Source organism: Hydractinia symbiolongicarpus, chromosome 8, assembly GCF_029227915.1.
Source record: "Hydractinia symbiolongicarpus strain clone_291-10 chromosome 8, HSymV2.1, whole genome shotgun sequence".
Taxonomy (NCBI): domain Eukaryota; kingdom Metazoa; phylum Cnidaria; class Hydrozoa; order Anthoathecata; family Hydractiniidae; genus Hydractinia; species Hydractinia symbiolongicarpus.
In genome coordinates this window covers 28,868,642-28,883,024 of record NC_079882.1, presented here as the reverse complement: position 1 = coordinate 28,883,024, position 14,383 = coordinate 28,868,642, and the positions used below count along the sequence as shown (strand labels likewise).

General features: G+C 33.8%; 1 protein-coding gene across 2 annotated transcripts in view; it reads right to left on the bottom strand.

Annotated features, from left to right (window-relative positions):
* The window catches only part of LOC130654181 (protein sidekick-2-like), a 56,857-nt gene extending 47,967 nt beyond the window's left edge, over nucleotides 1-8,890 (bottom strand). The window contains exons 1-4 of one of the 2 annotated variants that reach the window (XM_057456723.1): nucleotides 8,783-8,890; nucleotides 5,757-5,823; nucleotides 4,641-4,949; nucleotides 136-185 (exon numbers count right to left, since the gene is read on the bottom strand). In XM_057456723.1, the coding sequence (XP_057312706.1) occupies nucleotides 136-185; nucleotides 4,641-4,949; nucleotides 5,757-5,823 (426 nt within the window). In that variant the 5' untranslated portion in view covers nucleotides 8,783-8,890. The remainder of the gene's footprint in view (nucleotides 1-135; nucleotides 186-4,640; nucleotides 4,950-5,756; nucleotides 5,824-8,782) is intronic. The other variant, XM_057456722.1, reaches the window with a different exon arrangement.
* Between the last annotated feature and the right edge of the window lie 5,493 nt (nucleotides 8,891-14,383).

Here is a 14,383-nt window from a genome sequence, read left to right as displayed (position 1 = left end):
AAAAAAAATCAACCCTTGTGCGCAAAGACTAATGAGAATATCTGAAAAATTTAAATTATGCTAAAAAGGCTGTTATCAGGTCTCTACAAAATCTATTAGGTTATTACATTTCTTCTAAAATATAAATCGATTTACCTGCGTTGGAGTTGCCTTTAGGAGGAGATCATAAACACCATCATCACGATCTAAAGTTAAATGAAGTAGGTTAAATTAAAGTATTTGGTGTCCCTAAAGTGTTCCACAATATCAACTCGTGCGGTCGCAACGAAAAGGCGCGAGTAAAAAAGTTTCAATAATACCGTTACATGTTTTTTTACCGCCATGGAGTAAGCATAGCATGGCGACCAACAAAAGAACTCAATTGTAGAAAGTTACTAGGTTATTTTTTTAGTAAACATCACACACTTCATGCTAAGAGAATTGTAACTTTGATTATTTATAAAAACACAGGTATTAATAATGTATTTTGTATTTATACTAGTGTCATTAGTGTCATCCTCAACCCTTTAACTATAGTGAGACTTCCTTTTAGAGGACATCCTTTATAGCGAACACCTCTCAAAAACAGACGCCCTTACAAAGTCCAAATTTGCATTATCCTCTACAAGTGACCACTCTATAGCCTGAGGGGATAAAGAAAAGAAAAAGAAATAGATTTGGTTTTTAAGCAACACAAACCTCATTTTTAATTGTTGTCAGCAGCTAGTCGACTCGCTCAAATCTTTTTTTATAAATAGTCAAAGTTACAATTCTCTTCACATACGGTGTGTGATGTTTACTGAAGAAGTAACTTAATAATACCCAAAAAACGGAAACATGCGACGAAGGCTATATTGGTTTGGAAGTGATGGTGTCGGGTTTTGTAGGTCTCTTTTAACCTTTTTCTCTTCTATATGGTTAACGTATGGTTAACACAAGTTAAAAACTACAAATTATAGCAACTTCAAGTTTCTTTGATCACATCAGTATGTGTTTTGGGTGAAAATCTGACTAGCTACAAAAGCGTGCATTCTTCCAGTGGCTAACAATTAATATTACTCTAATATCCAACTTTCTGTCTGTCATTCAAAGATATGGTTTGAGACTGAGATTACGTTCTATGAACTTTTCATATAATTAGAATTATTCTTGCACTGTGGTTAGCTAATCTACATGAAATTCATGCTATATTTTTAGTTTCTACTGGGAAACGAGTGCAATTTTTAATTCTACAGCGCAAAAAGCTTTTATTTTTTCTCTGATTGGCTGAATTATTTTGGCCAATCAGAGATAAATATTTGCTGTCTGATTATTCTAAAACCCAGTGTGATAGTTTTTTTAAAAAACCGAGATTGTTCGTCCAATATTTGCAAGAAGCTAATATTTTTGTCCTGATTATTTAATAACTCGGTGAGTAAAGTTATTGTTTCTTGAAAAAAGAGAACTTGTCAGTAAATTTGTTTCATAATTTTCTCCTCAAAAAAAGCATCAATTATTTTTACGAAACAAACTAACAATCAATCATAAACATTCACAGTCCAATTATTTTAAAACTAGTCGATAAGGCCCCCGTGGAAAAATCCACTTAGGCAGGAGGACAATATATAAAATGGTTATTTTAGACTTCTCGCTGATGTCAGTAGTGCATATGCAAAAAAACAATTGACGAAATTCAGTTTATTCGTTGCGTCTATTGTGCAGAGCTTAAATTGCTGATCAAGAAAATGTATATGCTCATGTGCTTTTGATAAGCGTTTAATGAGATATTAGGGATTGAAGGTTTCTTGATGACGTCATCAATCCGTCCATTTTAAAACGGATTTGGGGATCCAGGTTCGGGAAACTTACCCAAATCGATCCCAGGTGATCCCTAGTTACGCACGCGGTGAAAAATCATTGATGTCACCACCTCGTTTCCAAGTTATTTGGCCTCAAAGTTTTAAGTGCACTGTAATCGCTTCATTAATTTAATATAGGATACTAGTCGATAAAGCCCGTGGAAAAATCTACTAAAGCAGGATAAAAATTTTGATGTTAATGAGATATAAGAATTTAAAGATTTTGCTGACGTCAGCAATGGCCCCGTCAAAACCCTAGTTACCCACGCGGTGAAAAATCATTGACGTCACCACCTCGTTTCCAAGTTATTTGGCCTCAAAGTTTTAGGTGCACTGTAATGGCTTCACTAATCTTAATTAACTTTCCTTTGACGTCAATACTATTTTATCGGTAAAGTTTGGTAAATTACAGAACAATTTTATAGGCGATGTTTTATAGAATTTGTTAAAGAAAATTTTGAAGAATGTAATCCACTTTGCAAAAGTGACAGACAGACACACTTAGCGTATTATTATAAGAGATTGACGTTAAAGTAGTGTTATTTTTGTCGCGCCGTAACGTTAAAAAATTTAGCTTATTAGACATGCATTCTTCGGCAACATCAAAGAAAATAAGCATATCAGCTTTGCCTGTTACAGACACAAGGAACTGGCGTATTATTATATAGATCCCGTGTGAAGATTGTTCGTTCAATATTTGTGTTTTTTTATTAAAAAGAAATCAAGATATCCTGCCAATCTTTTTCTTATTACAGACGATAAATTTTTAAAACATATTTGCTTCTTTGTTAAAATAATACAACATGTTATTGTTGTCGTGTTTACTGCTTTCACTTCAACCATGGAGATAAATTTTTATTTTTACCTCCATGCTTCAACTAATATGTATTGAATTAACATGAATATATTACTCTAAAGTTATTTTTATTCACACAATCCGCAGGAATGTGCATTTGGTTTAGCCATTCTTCGTCCCCGGAAAAAAAAATGAGCACATTGGTGAATCTTTTACGCGGAGCCCGTTCATGTGCATGATTACATGAAAAACTAGCCGAGTCGGTAAAATTTTTATTTATAAAGTAGGTCGACATTGGTTTTAAAAGAATGTCTTAAGATCTAGTGCTCATAATACTGTATTTATTACAGTGTAGTCAAGTTTAGCTTAAGATAAACCTATTTAATAATCCTGTACATGTTATTGACTCATACCTTAGAGGTGGCTAGTGTTTAAAATGCAATTTCAGGAACAAAAAGTTTTTGATGGCGCGCCGTTTATTTATTTTTCCCCAAAAGGCGCTTCTTTTGCTTTCCGTATAAAAGTTTGGCTGATTTTTTCTGTCATTTTGAGTCTTATTGCCCACATTCTCCCGGTCGGAATGTCACGTCGTACAACTTTCAGTTGAGGGAAAACATAGACGTTTCACGGTCAAAATCTCACAAAAGAAGCTTCGATTAAACAAGAACTACAAGTATCTAAATTAAACTATAGCTAATCTAGCAAAAACTCACCTAAAATTACACAATATGACAGGTCTGAAGTTAGAAAATAAAGATTCTACGAAAAATTCAGCCCTTAATTATAAAGAGGTGACAGCGTGAAGGGTGTGTATTCCCCTTAAATCATAATGGCTACTATATAACATCCTTATCAGATCATTAGTAAAGTAGACTTCGGAAATAATTCCAGTGTATTTTGCATTGGAAAAAACACATCACAGAATTAAGACGTAAACTACGATGTTTTGATGTTTCAGCTGATTTCTTTTTTGCTCAACCCGGGGAAATGTTTCTTCTTTCTTGCATTTTTGCAAAGTTTTTTATGGAATAAGAACCATGAAGTTATATGGCAAGCAGAGTCACCAGGTCGTCGCTGGAGTTGTTTGTTTATACAATCAATTAATAAAAAGATGGATAGAGGATTTACATTTTTTTCACTTTCAAAAACTACAATTACAGCAATTATATAAAAAATGGGAAACAACGTGGATGAATATTATATTTTATGTATATAATTGTTTATATAATGTCAATATTGGGGTGTATGTGAATAACTGTCTGCTCTTTTGCCACAGTTTTAACGCTTATTGTTGTGTTAAATAACACAATTTTTAAGCATTAAAGTCTGAAGTTCCTGTTTTTAAACTTTTTGAGAATCACATCCAAGCTGCTACTTTTTATAAATTCCTTCGCCTTCATAAGTGATAACGAGACTTGCCTATTGGGCTTTACAGGAATCGATTTTTTCGCTTACCCAGTGTTGTATGTTTTTATTAAATACTGTAGTCAATTGGGTATATTATTTTGTTATTCATGTTTTTTTAAAATAAAAGAAAGTAAAAAGAAAACAAAAATATTATTAATGTCTTTTTATTGTAAATGTTCTTTACAGTGTTTTTTTATCACAGGTTTTCTTGTTTAATTTCATTGAGGCGTGACATAAACACGCTTTGTTTTTCTTTAAAAATAATTTCCATCTCGCGCATCGTATTGTATCGCGCATCGTATCGTATCGCGCATCGTATCATTAATTAAAAAAAGTTATTTTGAATTGAAAGACATGATCACATATATTATCTTGCAATAATTTTTAGGGTGTTGACCTTCATGCCAAGCATATCAAATTACAATGATTTATGCTCGGTTTATCGCACATGTGCTGGAAAAATATCATCATATTTTTTTGTTTTTTAAACTCTCCTACATTTCACTCGCCTACATGCTCGCCATATGTGTAAACAAGAACATAAAAAAATTAAAACAGTATTTCCTATTTTTTTCTTGGCATTGTGTGATCACTACTACGATTGCGACAAAATAACTTACGGTATATATGCCTTGTTCCCACGATAAATGGTAGTGCTTCCAACTCTCCTGGGTTAACATACTTCACCCAGAAGATATAAAAAATTGTATCTGAAAGTCCAGTTATAATTTTTCCATGATCAGTTCTAGCTATACCAGATTCTGTTGTAACTGTAGCAGATTCATCTTCAGCATCACGATATGATATTTCTACTGACTCAAATGAAGTGAAATCGTCCCCATCAAAATCAGTATCTAACCAAGATATAACCAGTGAAGAGAAGGACAATACTTTTGCTTTTATTGTTTGTCTGGCTTGCGCAGGGGTTCCTAATAATGAAATTTAAAATAGAGTATAGAAAGATTCATAATCCGAGACATAATCTTCACGGAACATCAAGAGGACAAAAAGTACTTAATTAACTTTTAAAACTTGTTGTGGCTATCAGTTTTCTATGAATGATAGTACAGGAAATTGTAAAACTTAATATTAATAAAGATTATTTCTTTAAATAATAAAACAAATTATATTTTTTTGGTAACTGTATAATTAGGCAGATATTGCAGGACCGTTCGTTGAATTTTGGTGAGGCAATATTCCACGAGGCGCAGCCGAGTATGAAATGCAGTAACGATATCTCGATTTTGTTTTTGTTTACGGAAGTCATTGCATTTTACAGAAGTCATTGTATTGTAAATTAAAAATACTAAAACAAGCGTGCGCGGTTGTGCGGAACCTTTAGATTTATTGTATATAAAAAGAGTTGACAGGTATACAATAAAGAAATATATTGTTTAGTCTGTTTTTTTATGACAGTATTATTGCCAGTAATATTTTGTGAACTTATTGTTCTTTTTTCGCTTTATTTCGCTTAAAAATACTGAGACATACTCAGGGGTTATCCATAATGGACGTCCGCACCATAGTAAGGTTAAGCAGATATCCTTTACAGAGAAATTGTTTTTAACTTTAAAATTTGATATAGTTGTCTTCTTAGCGGAAAGAAAGCATTATACAAGTTGTATTGTACACGAAAAACTTCCAGGCTTTTCATTCACATTGCATTCAGAAATATGAACTACATTTCTTAAATTTAAATACAAAATATGACGAAACATAATTAGTAAAACACTTACCAATCCCACCATAGATTAACTTTATCAATAATATTGATAATAAGGTGACTATCAAAATATAGCGCATCTAAAAATAATTATAGCATTTTCTATAAATGGAATATCTAAGCCCAGCGTCCTTACGTGTGATAAGGAAACTACATTGGCTGCAAGTGTTTTTCTTTCACAGATACGCAGGGCCTGGTGAAGAGCGTCAAAAATGCACTGGGTGCTGTTCTTGCGATGTCTGGGATGTCTGTATTGTCGAACAAAAACGCGCCACCTGGCGAAGTATCATCAGAAAGAATTATCGCAGTTTGGGGTACAGGTCTAAACAAATAACCTAAGATTTTATGACAAGTAAACTTTGACAAGTCTAAAGTGCGTGGGTATAATATTGAAACGCCGTAAATTATTGCTTGTGGGTATCTTCAAAATAAAACACTTATTCAAACAATTTTTTTACATTGTTGTAAATAACAGAAATTCAATAAAGAAATAGGTGCGTTCGCTTTTTTTGTTAGAATTTGTAACGAAAAATTGAAAGTTTAAGAAAAATTAAAAAGCTATTCGAAAATATATATGTTGACGGTGGTGATAACGGTGGGTAATGGTTAACTCTTATTTATAAAGCATCGCAGAATAAAACTAAAGAATCAACAAAAATGAATTGTCAAAAAACATTTTGCTGATATCAGCCGTTTTCTAAAAAACACATCTTTTCTCTGCATATCCATGCTACTCAGACCATGTTCACATTACACCGGATAGCTTTTATGCCGTTATAAAAATCATATCAGATAGGCCTTCTGTTCACACAGAATGCAGCATCATTTTCATACCGGATAGCTATCATGACGCAACGATTCAATAAGTGATACGTTATGTATCGGATAGGTTATCATAACGCAACGTTTCATAATGTGAACAGCCATACTGTATGGATTCTATGCTGAAATACTTTCTTTTTTCAATTTATAATGCACAGTTTTATCAAACCATCAATTATTACGGATCTTTAACACATTGCAAAATCTTTGGAGTTGCTCGATCGTAATTCATCATAGACTAATCAACAGCATTTTGAATAACATAAGAATAAATTAACTCTTATACTTATATGATAAAAAAGCACTTTGTAGAAGAGCAATTCAATATCACTTTGAACCAAACATGCCCACAAAAATACAGGAAATACACTTCCCCGTTGATGTTTTAGATAGATTTTCTGAATTGAAATTGTGCTGCAAGGGATGATTCAGTCAAAAAAGTGTAATGTGAACACTCGTGAATGACACATGTCGACATGCAACGATTCTGTTCACATTATACCGGATAGATTTCCATAACGGCATGAAAATCTATCCGGTATAACGTGAACATGGTCTCAGTGTGCTTGATTTCTGCATCAACTATATGCAACAACATGTGGCGAGAATTACATTGGCGAAACAATTCGTAATGCAAAAATCCGCTGGAGAGAGCATGAATCGATGAAAGGAAAGTCAGAGCCAGCCATGCATGTTGTTGCATATAGTGGTCACTCGTTTACGTGGAAAATAATTTCAAGAGCGCCTCAGGGTTTTCGTAAAAGAAAAATTCTTAAGCATATTTTATACGGATACAGAATCCAACTTTAAATAAACAATTAGACTCTAAAGAGCTTGATACACTTGTACAATATCACTGAAATATAACTTATAATATCAATATAATTTCTTAAAATATGTTTAAAATATGGTTATAATTTCTTATAATTTCTTATAATATAGCTATAAATGTATAATTTGTGGCATGGCTATAATATTTGAATAAAATTAAACGAATTTGATTTTAATAATATTGTTGGTGATCTGGTTTCGAATGCCTTTTGTTTGTGTGACAATAGAACTATTATCAGCTAGCGTTGTTGTGGCAACGATGTTATGAAATTAATTGAAATTATAACAATATTTTAACAAATTATAAGTATATTGTAGAAAAACTATAACTGTATTATAGAACACTAGTCGTTAGCCCGTGAAAAATCCACGGGTTCGCCCGTCCTTTTTATACCGCATTGCGTGCGTCTCGCTATCTGCGCAGCTAAGCTACCATTTTGCGTTACAGACAGACGGACGGACGGACGGACAGACGTATACGGGTATTATAATATAGACTAGCCGTTTACCCGTTGGAAAATCCACGGGGTCGCCCGTCCTTTATATATCGCATTTCGTGTTTCTGTAACAGGACGCGGTTTTCGCGGACAGACAGACAAAATACGGCTATTATTAAAGAGATATTTCATGATATTATACAAGTGTAAACTGGCCTTATCATAATAACACTTTTTCATAATGGCATAACTTAAAAAAGTAAATTTTTATGACAAATTAGATTTTAGTATAAATCCCCTAGACGATGTTTTAATGATGATGAAAGTATACTTACAAAAAGCTTCGTTTTAATTTAATACACATATATATTTTAAACATGTCGTTTTAATATACATTTACTACGGCGAAAAAGAAACTACATTAACTATGAATTTAAATTCCACTTTACAGTTTAAATATTGCTTTTTTAATAACATTTTTATTTCCGTTCAGCAATTCGAAATAAAACACGAATTACGAAAATGTTACCCGCCAAATTTTTTATGGATTCGCAAATTTCATTGGAAATATTGCCTGAGTTTTTTGATTCGTGAAAGTCTATCTCACAAAAGTTTCTTCGTTAACAAAACTTAAACTTGCCGAAATTTAGTTACTTACATTTTTGAAAAAAAACAACAACACAAAGTTGTTGTTCAATCAAGGTACAAAAAAAGTTAGTTACCAAGGCAATTATTATTAATTTTTATAATTTTTGTCTGTAGTTTTACAAAAGTTATGTTAAAAATTAAAATTACATACATAAAGAGGAAGATGTGAGTAGGTTTACTTACAACAGAATTTACCGCACGCCACTTATAACGAAGTTTCTTAAGAATGCACTGCAATAACTAGAAACAATACACAAACAAACAAACAGAAAACAAACAAAAAACCAGAACCTTAACTTACAATTAACTTTGTGGAAGTAACACAATCAATCAACACAAAACCTTTTTCTTCCGACGTCGTCACAAAATAGTCACATTTTACCTTCACTTTATTTTTTCATTCTTTTTTTCGAATAATTAAACATTTATGAAATATACCATCTCAGCATGATGTATCAATTTGCAACACAGGTTCTAATTTAACATGCTCCGCCATCTAATATTACTAATGAAAAAAACGCTCTACAGGTGTGAATCCTTATTGAGTAACTAACAGACGAAGAATATTAAATGCAATGACAAAATAGAACTGTTTTTGTTGTTGAGATCCCTTAGATACTAAACATATAAGAAATTTAGCTACCATTTTTAAATAATCTGCAGTTACATTATTAAAAAAAAATAATATAGTAATAATATAAAAAACCTAATACCACAAAAAAGATCTACTACCACAAAGAAGGATCTCTCGAAACGTCGCCAAACGTAAATCTTCAGATTCACGACATGATAAACAATCATATCGAAATACTACAAAGTGCATATGAAGTGCAGATGGTGTAATTATAATCTAAAATCCAAAACACTGCTTTTCAAATCAGGGAATAACTTTTTTTGCACTGAGAACAAGAACAAATTAAAAACATGGCTAACTCTCTATAATAAATAAATAGTGAATCTTACAGCTAAACTTACTAGTTCTTCCAAAAAAAATCAAATCTCCAATTGAACCATAATTCTGTATTTATATCCGTGGTTCTTATATCTCTAAAAATGCTTTAACACAAGGAAGAATTTAAGCATTGATTAAGTTCATTTTATTTACAATAAAAGTGACACTTTCCATGTTTCTAGATTACTCCAAGGCATTCGATACAGTTGATTTCAAAACTATTTTAACAAAACTGCACCATCTTGGATTTTCTAAACCACCTTTATTATGGATGTTTTCTTATTTTAGCAACCGACATCAGTACGTCCAAATCGATGATTGCTTCTCAACAATGGGGCTTGCTCAGTTTGGTGTACCACAGGGATCGGTCCTTGGGTCGATTCTTTTTAACCACGTTACTGACTTACAGGATACAGTACATGGAACGATTTACAAATTTGCTGATGATATATCTAGTTACGATTATTGTAAGCCGAAAGATATAGCAAATTCCATTGTTAAACTAACACGCAGGTGACTTATACCGTGACCGCAGAATGACACTTAGCTTTCCGCACTACAAAGGACCCAGTCACATTATGCTGCCTGTGCTGAATATTGCTCCACAAGAAAAATATTAACCATTTTCTGCCTCTCAGATTAGACCTTTATTAAGACTGTAAGAGCAAAAAGTCGATAAACGACATCCTTTTTCCGCAAAACAGGGGTTTGTGTCGTCATTTAGCGTTATTCTCAATATGCCTCGATAACTCCTTATAGTGCGGAAAGCAAAATATGTCAAGTATATACTGACGTGGATTTCGCCGCCGGATTGGAAAAAACATAATGGTAGATTTAGGCGGCAGTGTAATTTATTGAAGAATATAGAATGGGTGGGACAGGGTCCCTTAGGTTCACAAACGAAATTTTTTACTGGGCCTTATTCTGAAAAGATGCCTTAAAACATGGCAAAACGAACAAATATAACTGCCATTTTTAAACATGGCATTTTTGTGATAATGTAAATGAAAGTGGTCTGGTGGAGCGATTAATAGTAATTGTAAACTGTGTCACACATTCATGGTGCATGCTACTGACAGCTAAGAAAGTCAATTGTGTGAACTACAACATAGCAATGTCTACTATCCCGGATCCCTTGTGACGTGCCTACAAAAATAATTACAAAAATTTGGCTCTTGGCGGCGATTCAATATGGGCAATTGAATATTACCATAGCCCCGGGTTAACCCAAGCCATGTGAAGGAAATTGGATAGATAGCGCACTGTGTGGGCCGTTGGATGTGCCAGGAAGTTGTCTGGCAGAGCGATGACCCTAATTGAGATTGTGTAGCTTAAAGAAAGCATTAAATCAGTCCAGGACTCCCCAGCAAAGCCATGGCCCCTCTTGGAAATATTAGACAGGGTATATCCCTCGATAATTGTGAGGCTAGCTATGTAAAATATGCACATCTATCTATCTCTCCAGTCCCCCTCTTTCCACGTCATACAACGTTAACAACTGCCCTTTGTGGCTGAGCAGCGTAAACGATTACACCTGACCACACATTAATCAGGAGTGAGGACAGAAAGTATTAAGATGGCTTCATTACATGTAAAAAATAATGATATACTATCTAAACGTACCCTTTCTTTGTTTCTTGAAATTGACCTTCCTTCCATTCCAAACAGGGAGATCTAGCTAGAATAAACATAAGTGGCAGCTCGTTAAACAACATATCGGACGACTAAAATCAAAGCCACCGTCAAGCTTGAAAATGCGGCAAACCGTGGTGCCGGTTGCCGTGCAGTAAACTTAAAAATAGGGGTTGCGGAAAAACTCAACTGAGCACAATGTGTGGACAGTTTGTGTGATTGGTCTTACAATAATAATCCTATTGAAGATATTATTTCGGTTTGTCTGTTCAGTATTCAAATTACTATGGAAAGTTTATCATTTCTTGAACATGATAGTTTAGTAGGCGACGTTTCGGGAGATCCTTCTCCCATCATCATGCAAAGTATAATGATGTTGTGCATTTATTTATATAATTGCAGAGGATCGAAATTCATAAAAATTAACCAATCAGAAACGAGCTGAGAATTACAGTTAATTACAGTAATTAACATTTTCGGACCTAGATGTAGGTAACTACTTTTTCTCTAGGGCTGGTAACCAAATCTCAGGAAGTTGATACGAGATGTTGTTTATGTGTTTGTTACGTTCTACACTGTTGATGGTTTCTTTAATCTTCCTGGCCGTTTTTCTGGATTCTCTGTCAATGATTTTCTTCTCATCCCAATTAACTGATGACTTCTGCTCCAGTTGTGGTCCGCAATTTCGTTTTTCTTCACATCTCCGTTTCTCACTGCGCGCATATGTTTGTTTCGCCTATGTACACTGCATCACAATCTTTACACGGGATTTCGTAAACAACATTGCTTTGTTCTTCCAGGTTTATTTTGTGTTTTGGTTTAGACAAAGTGCTTCTTAGGGTGTCTTTAGAGTTAAGAATGCATTTGATCTTGTGTTGCCTTAAAACTCGACGAAGGATCTCGCTGGTACCTGGTAAGAAGGCTAGGAATGCTGATGCGATAAATTCCTCTGATGTTTCCTTGTTGTCTCCGTTGCATCTTTTCTTCATTTTATTTTCTACTTGCGTGATGACTTTATGACTGTATCCATTTGCGATTAATGCATTTCTTACACGTCAAATTTCTATTTTCCTCTCCTGTTTGTCACTGACTACACTGTTGGCACGATTCAGTAATGTAGATATGACACTTTATTTGCAAGATTTCTGATGGTTTGACTCGACGTTAAGGTACTGGTCAGTGTGTGTTGGTTTACGATACACTGAAACTGAAAGGGAACCATTCTTGCGTTTGTCCAAAGTGTCCAGGAAAGCGATACTTCCATCGTGTTCAAGCTCAACAGTGAATTTGATTTGTCGATGTAGGCCGTTGATGTGTTCATGGAACTCTTCTAGATGAGATCTTTTGATTATGACGAATACGTCGTGAACAAATCTTTTCCAAACCTTTGGACGTCTGTCTGATGTGACTAAAGCTGTTGTCTCGTGTGCTTGCATGTATATTTCTGCGACTATTGATGATGCAGGGCCTCCCATGGCAACTCCGTTTGTTTAAGTGTAGAAGTTCTTATTAAACAGATACCATGTTTTGGTTAGAACAAGTTCGACCAAACGCAGAAAATCCGGTACTGGAATCTTCGTTTTTTTACTGAATGCAGCATAATTTGAGGCCTTGAAGACAAGAGGATTGCAACACTTTCATGAAAGAGAATTTTGAAAATTAAGAAAAATATATCCACTTTGAAATGTCATTTGATAAATCAAAAATATTTAAACGACCTTTTTTTTAAATGAATTTATTTTAATAAAACCTATAGACATAGAAAAAATCGTTGTTTAAACACTATGGGCGTATTAACGCCTTTATTGTGAAACATTACGCGTTTAAAGGTACAACGAGCGTAAGGAGGGCGCTAATTAAAGGGAACGATATACAAATATCCCTTAACGCTATCATAATTGTACTTGTATCCATTGTAATCAGTAAAAAGTGTTACGACAGAACGCGTAATTGCGCGCTATTATTAACCTTGTCTCATTATTTTATTAGCTATCTATACCGTAAATGGCCGATTAAGCGCCCAGGTCTGGAGGAAACTTTTTTCATAAGCGCCCAGGTTTCCGATTAAGCGCCCACCAGGTCCAAAACTGAAACTGGGAGCTGATTTAGTCCAGTCGTTAAGTGTTTTACCATGAAAAAAATTATAGAGCTGAAATTTAGTACACTTACTTCTTTTAATATGTAGATGACCAGAAAAAAATCCTCATCGATAGCATTTGTAGAAAATAAGATATGCGCCCATTTTAAAAATGGTAGATTTCCAGAAAACGAAAGTTGGTCAATTTAGAACAAAAACTATTTTCATACCAACTCTCAAAAATCATTATTTTTAAATTCATGGACTCTCTTTAATAGTTTTCATCATAGAAAAAGTAAAAATATGTATCAAAATATATCAAAAATGCTTCTATTCTCTTCTTCATCTTCCAAATCATCTTCATCGCATACCTAAGAAAGAATAATTAATAAGACGAAGGTTGGCTTTTTTGCTTAACTGACTCATTATAAGATTTGCCCTTAAAAATGAAGAATTATAGACAGCGGACCTCTTTATTTTCACATATTTCACCATGCCATTATCCACAAGACTGCATACAGCTCAGACCATGTTTTCTGCACGAACACAAATTTATGGAACAGGGTGACTTCGAAGTAGCCTTGCAGTTGCATGTAATGATTTTTAGGAGGTTATTAAGGGCGACTTGTTTATCTGTCTTTATTGGCATCATTTGAGAATTTTTGATTTTCCAGCCCCATTTGCTTGGATCAATTTGCTAGAAATTGCTACTTTAACTGACATTGCTTGGACACTTGTGTGATTAAAAATTTATACTTCTTCTTCCTCTAATATCTTCTAATTCATTATCTGTAGATGAACTCAAAAACCGTGTAGAATAGCAGCACTTTTTGAAGGTGGCATCTTTTCAGGATGAATTTTTCCTTTACAACATATATCGAGATATTTCTGTTATCTGCAAAATGATATGGAAATATTGGTGGTAATGTTTGTATCCAAAGTCTTCTCTGATCAACACCCTATTTTCATGCTTTGAGATTATACTAAATGAAGAGAACCTTTTTATATTGTAAATAAATGTTATTATATTTAAGAAACTCACCTAAGTTTGCATAATTTAGTCAAGTCGTTACCACAATAAATGATTTGAAACGTTTTAATGGCAGCTTCTTCGACATCTCTGGTGTCTGCCCGAACATCTTCGATTGTATCTGAAATTTTTATCACAGCCGCAAAATGCATGTACAAAAAGAATATGCTCTCGGATAGGGTTCCATTTCTGACAGACAACTTTGATGTTC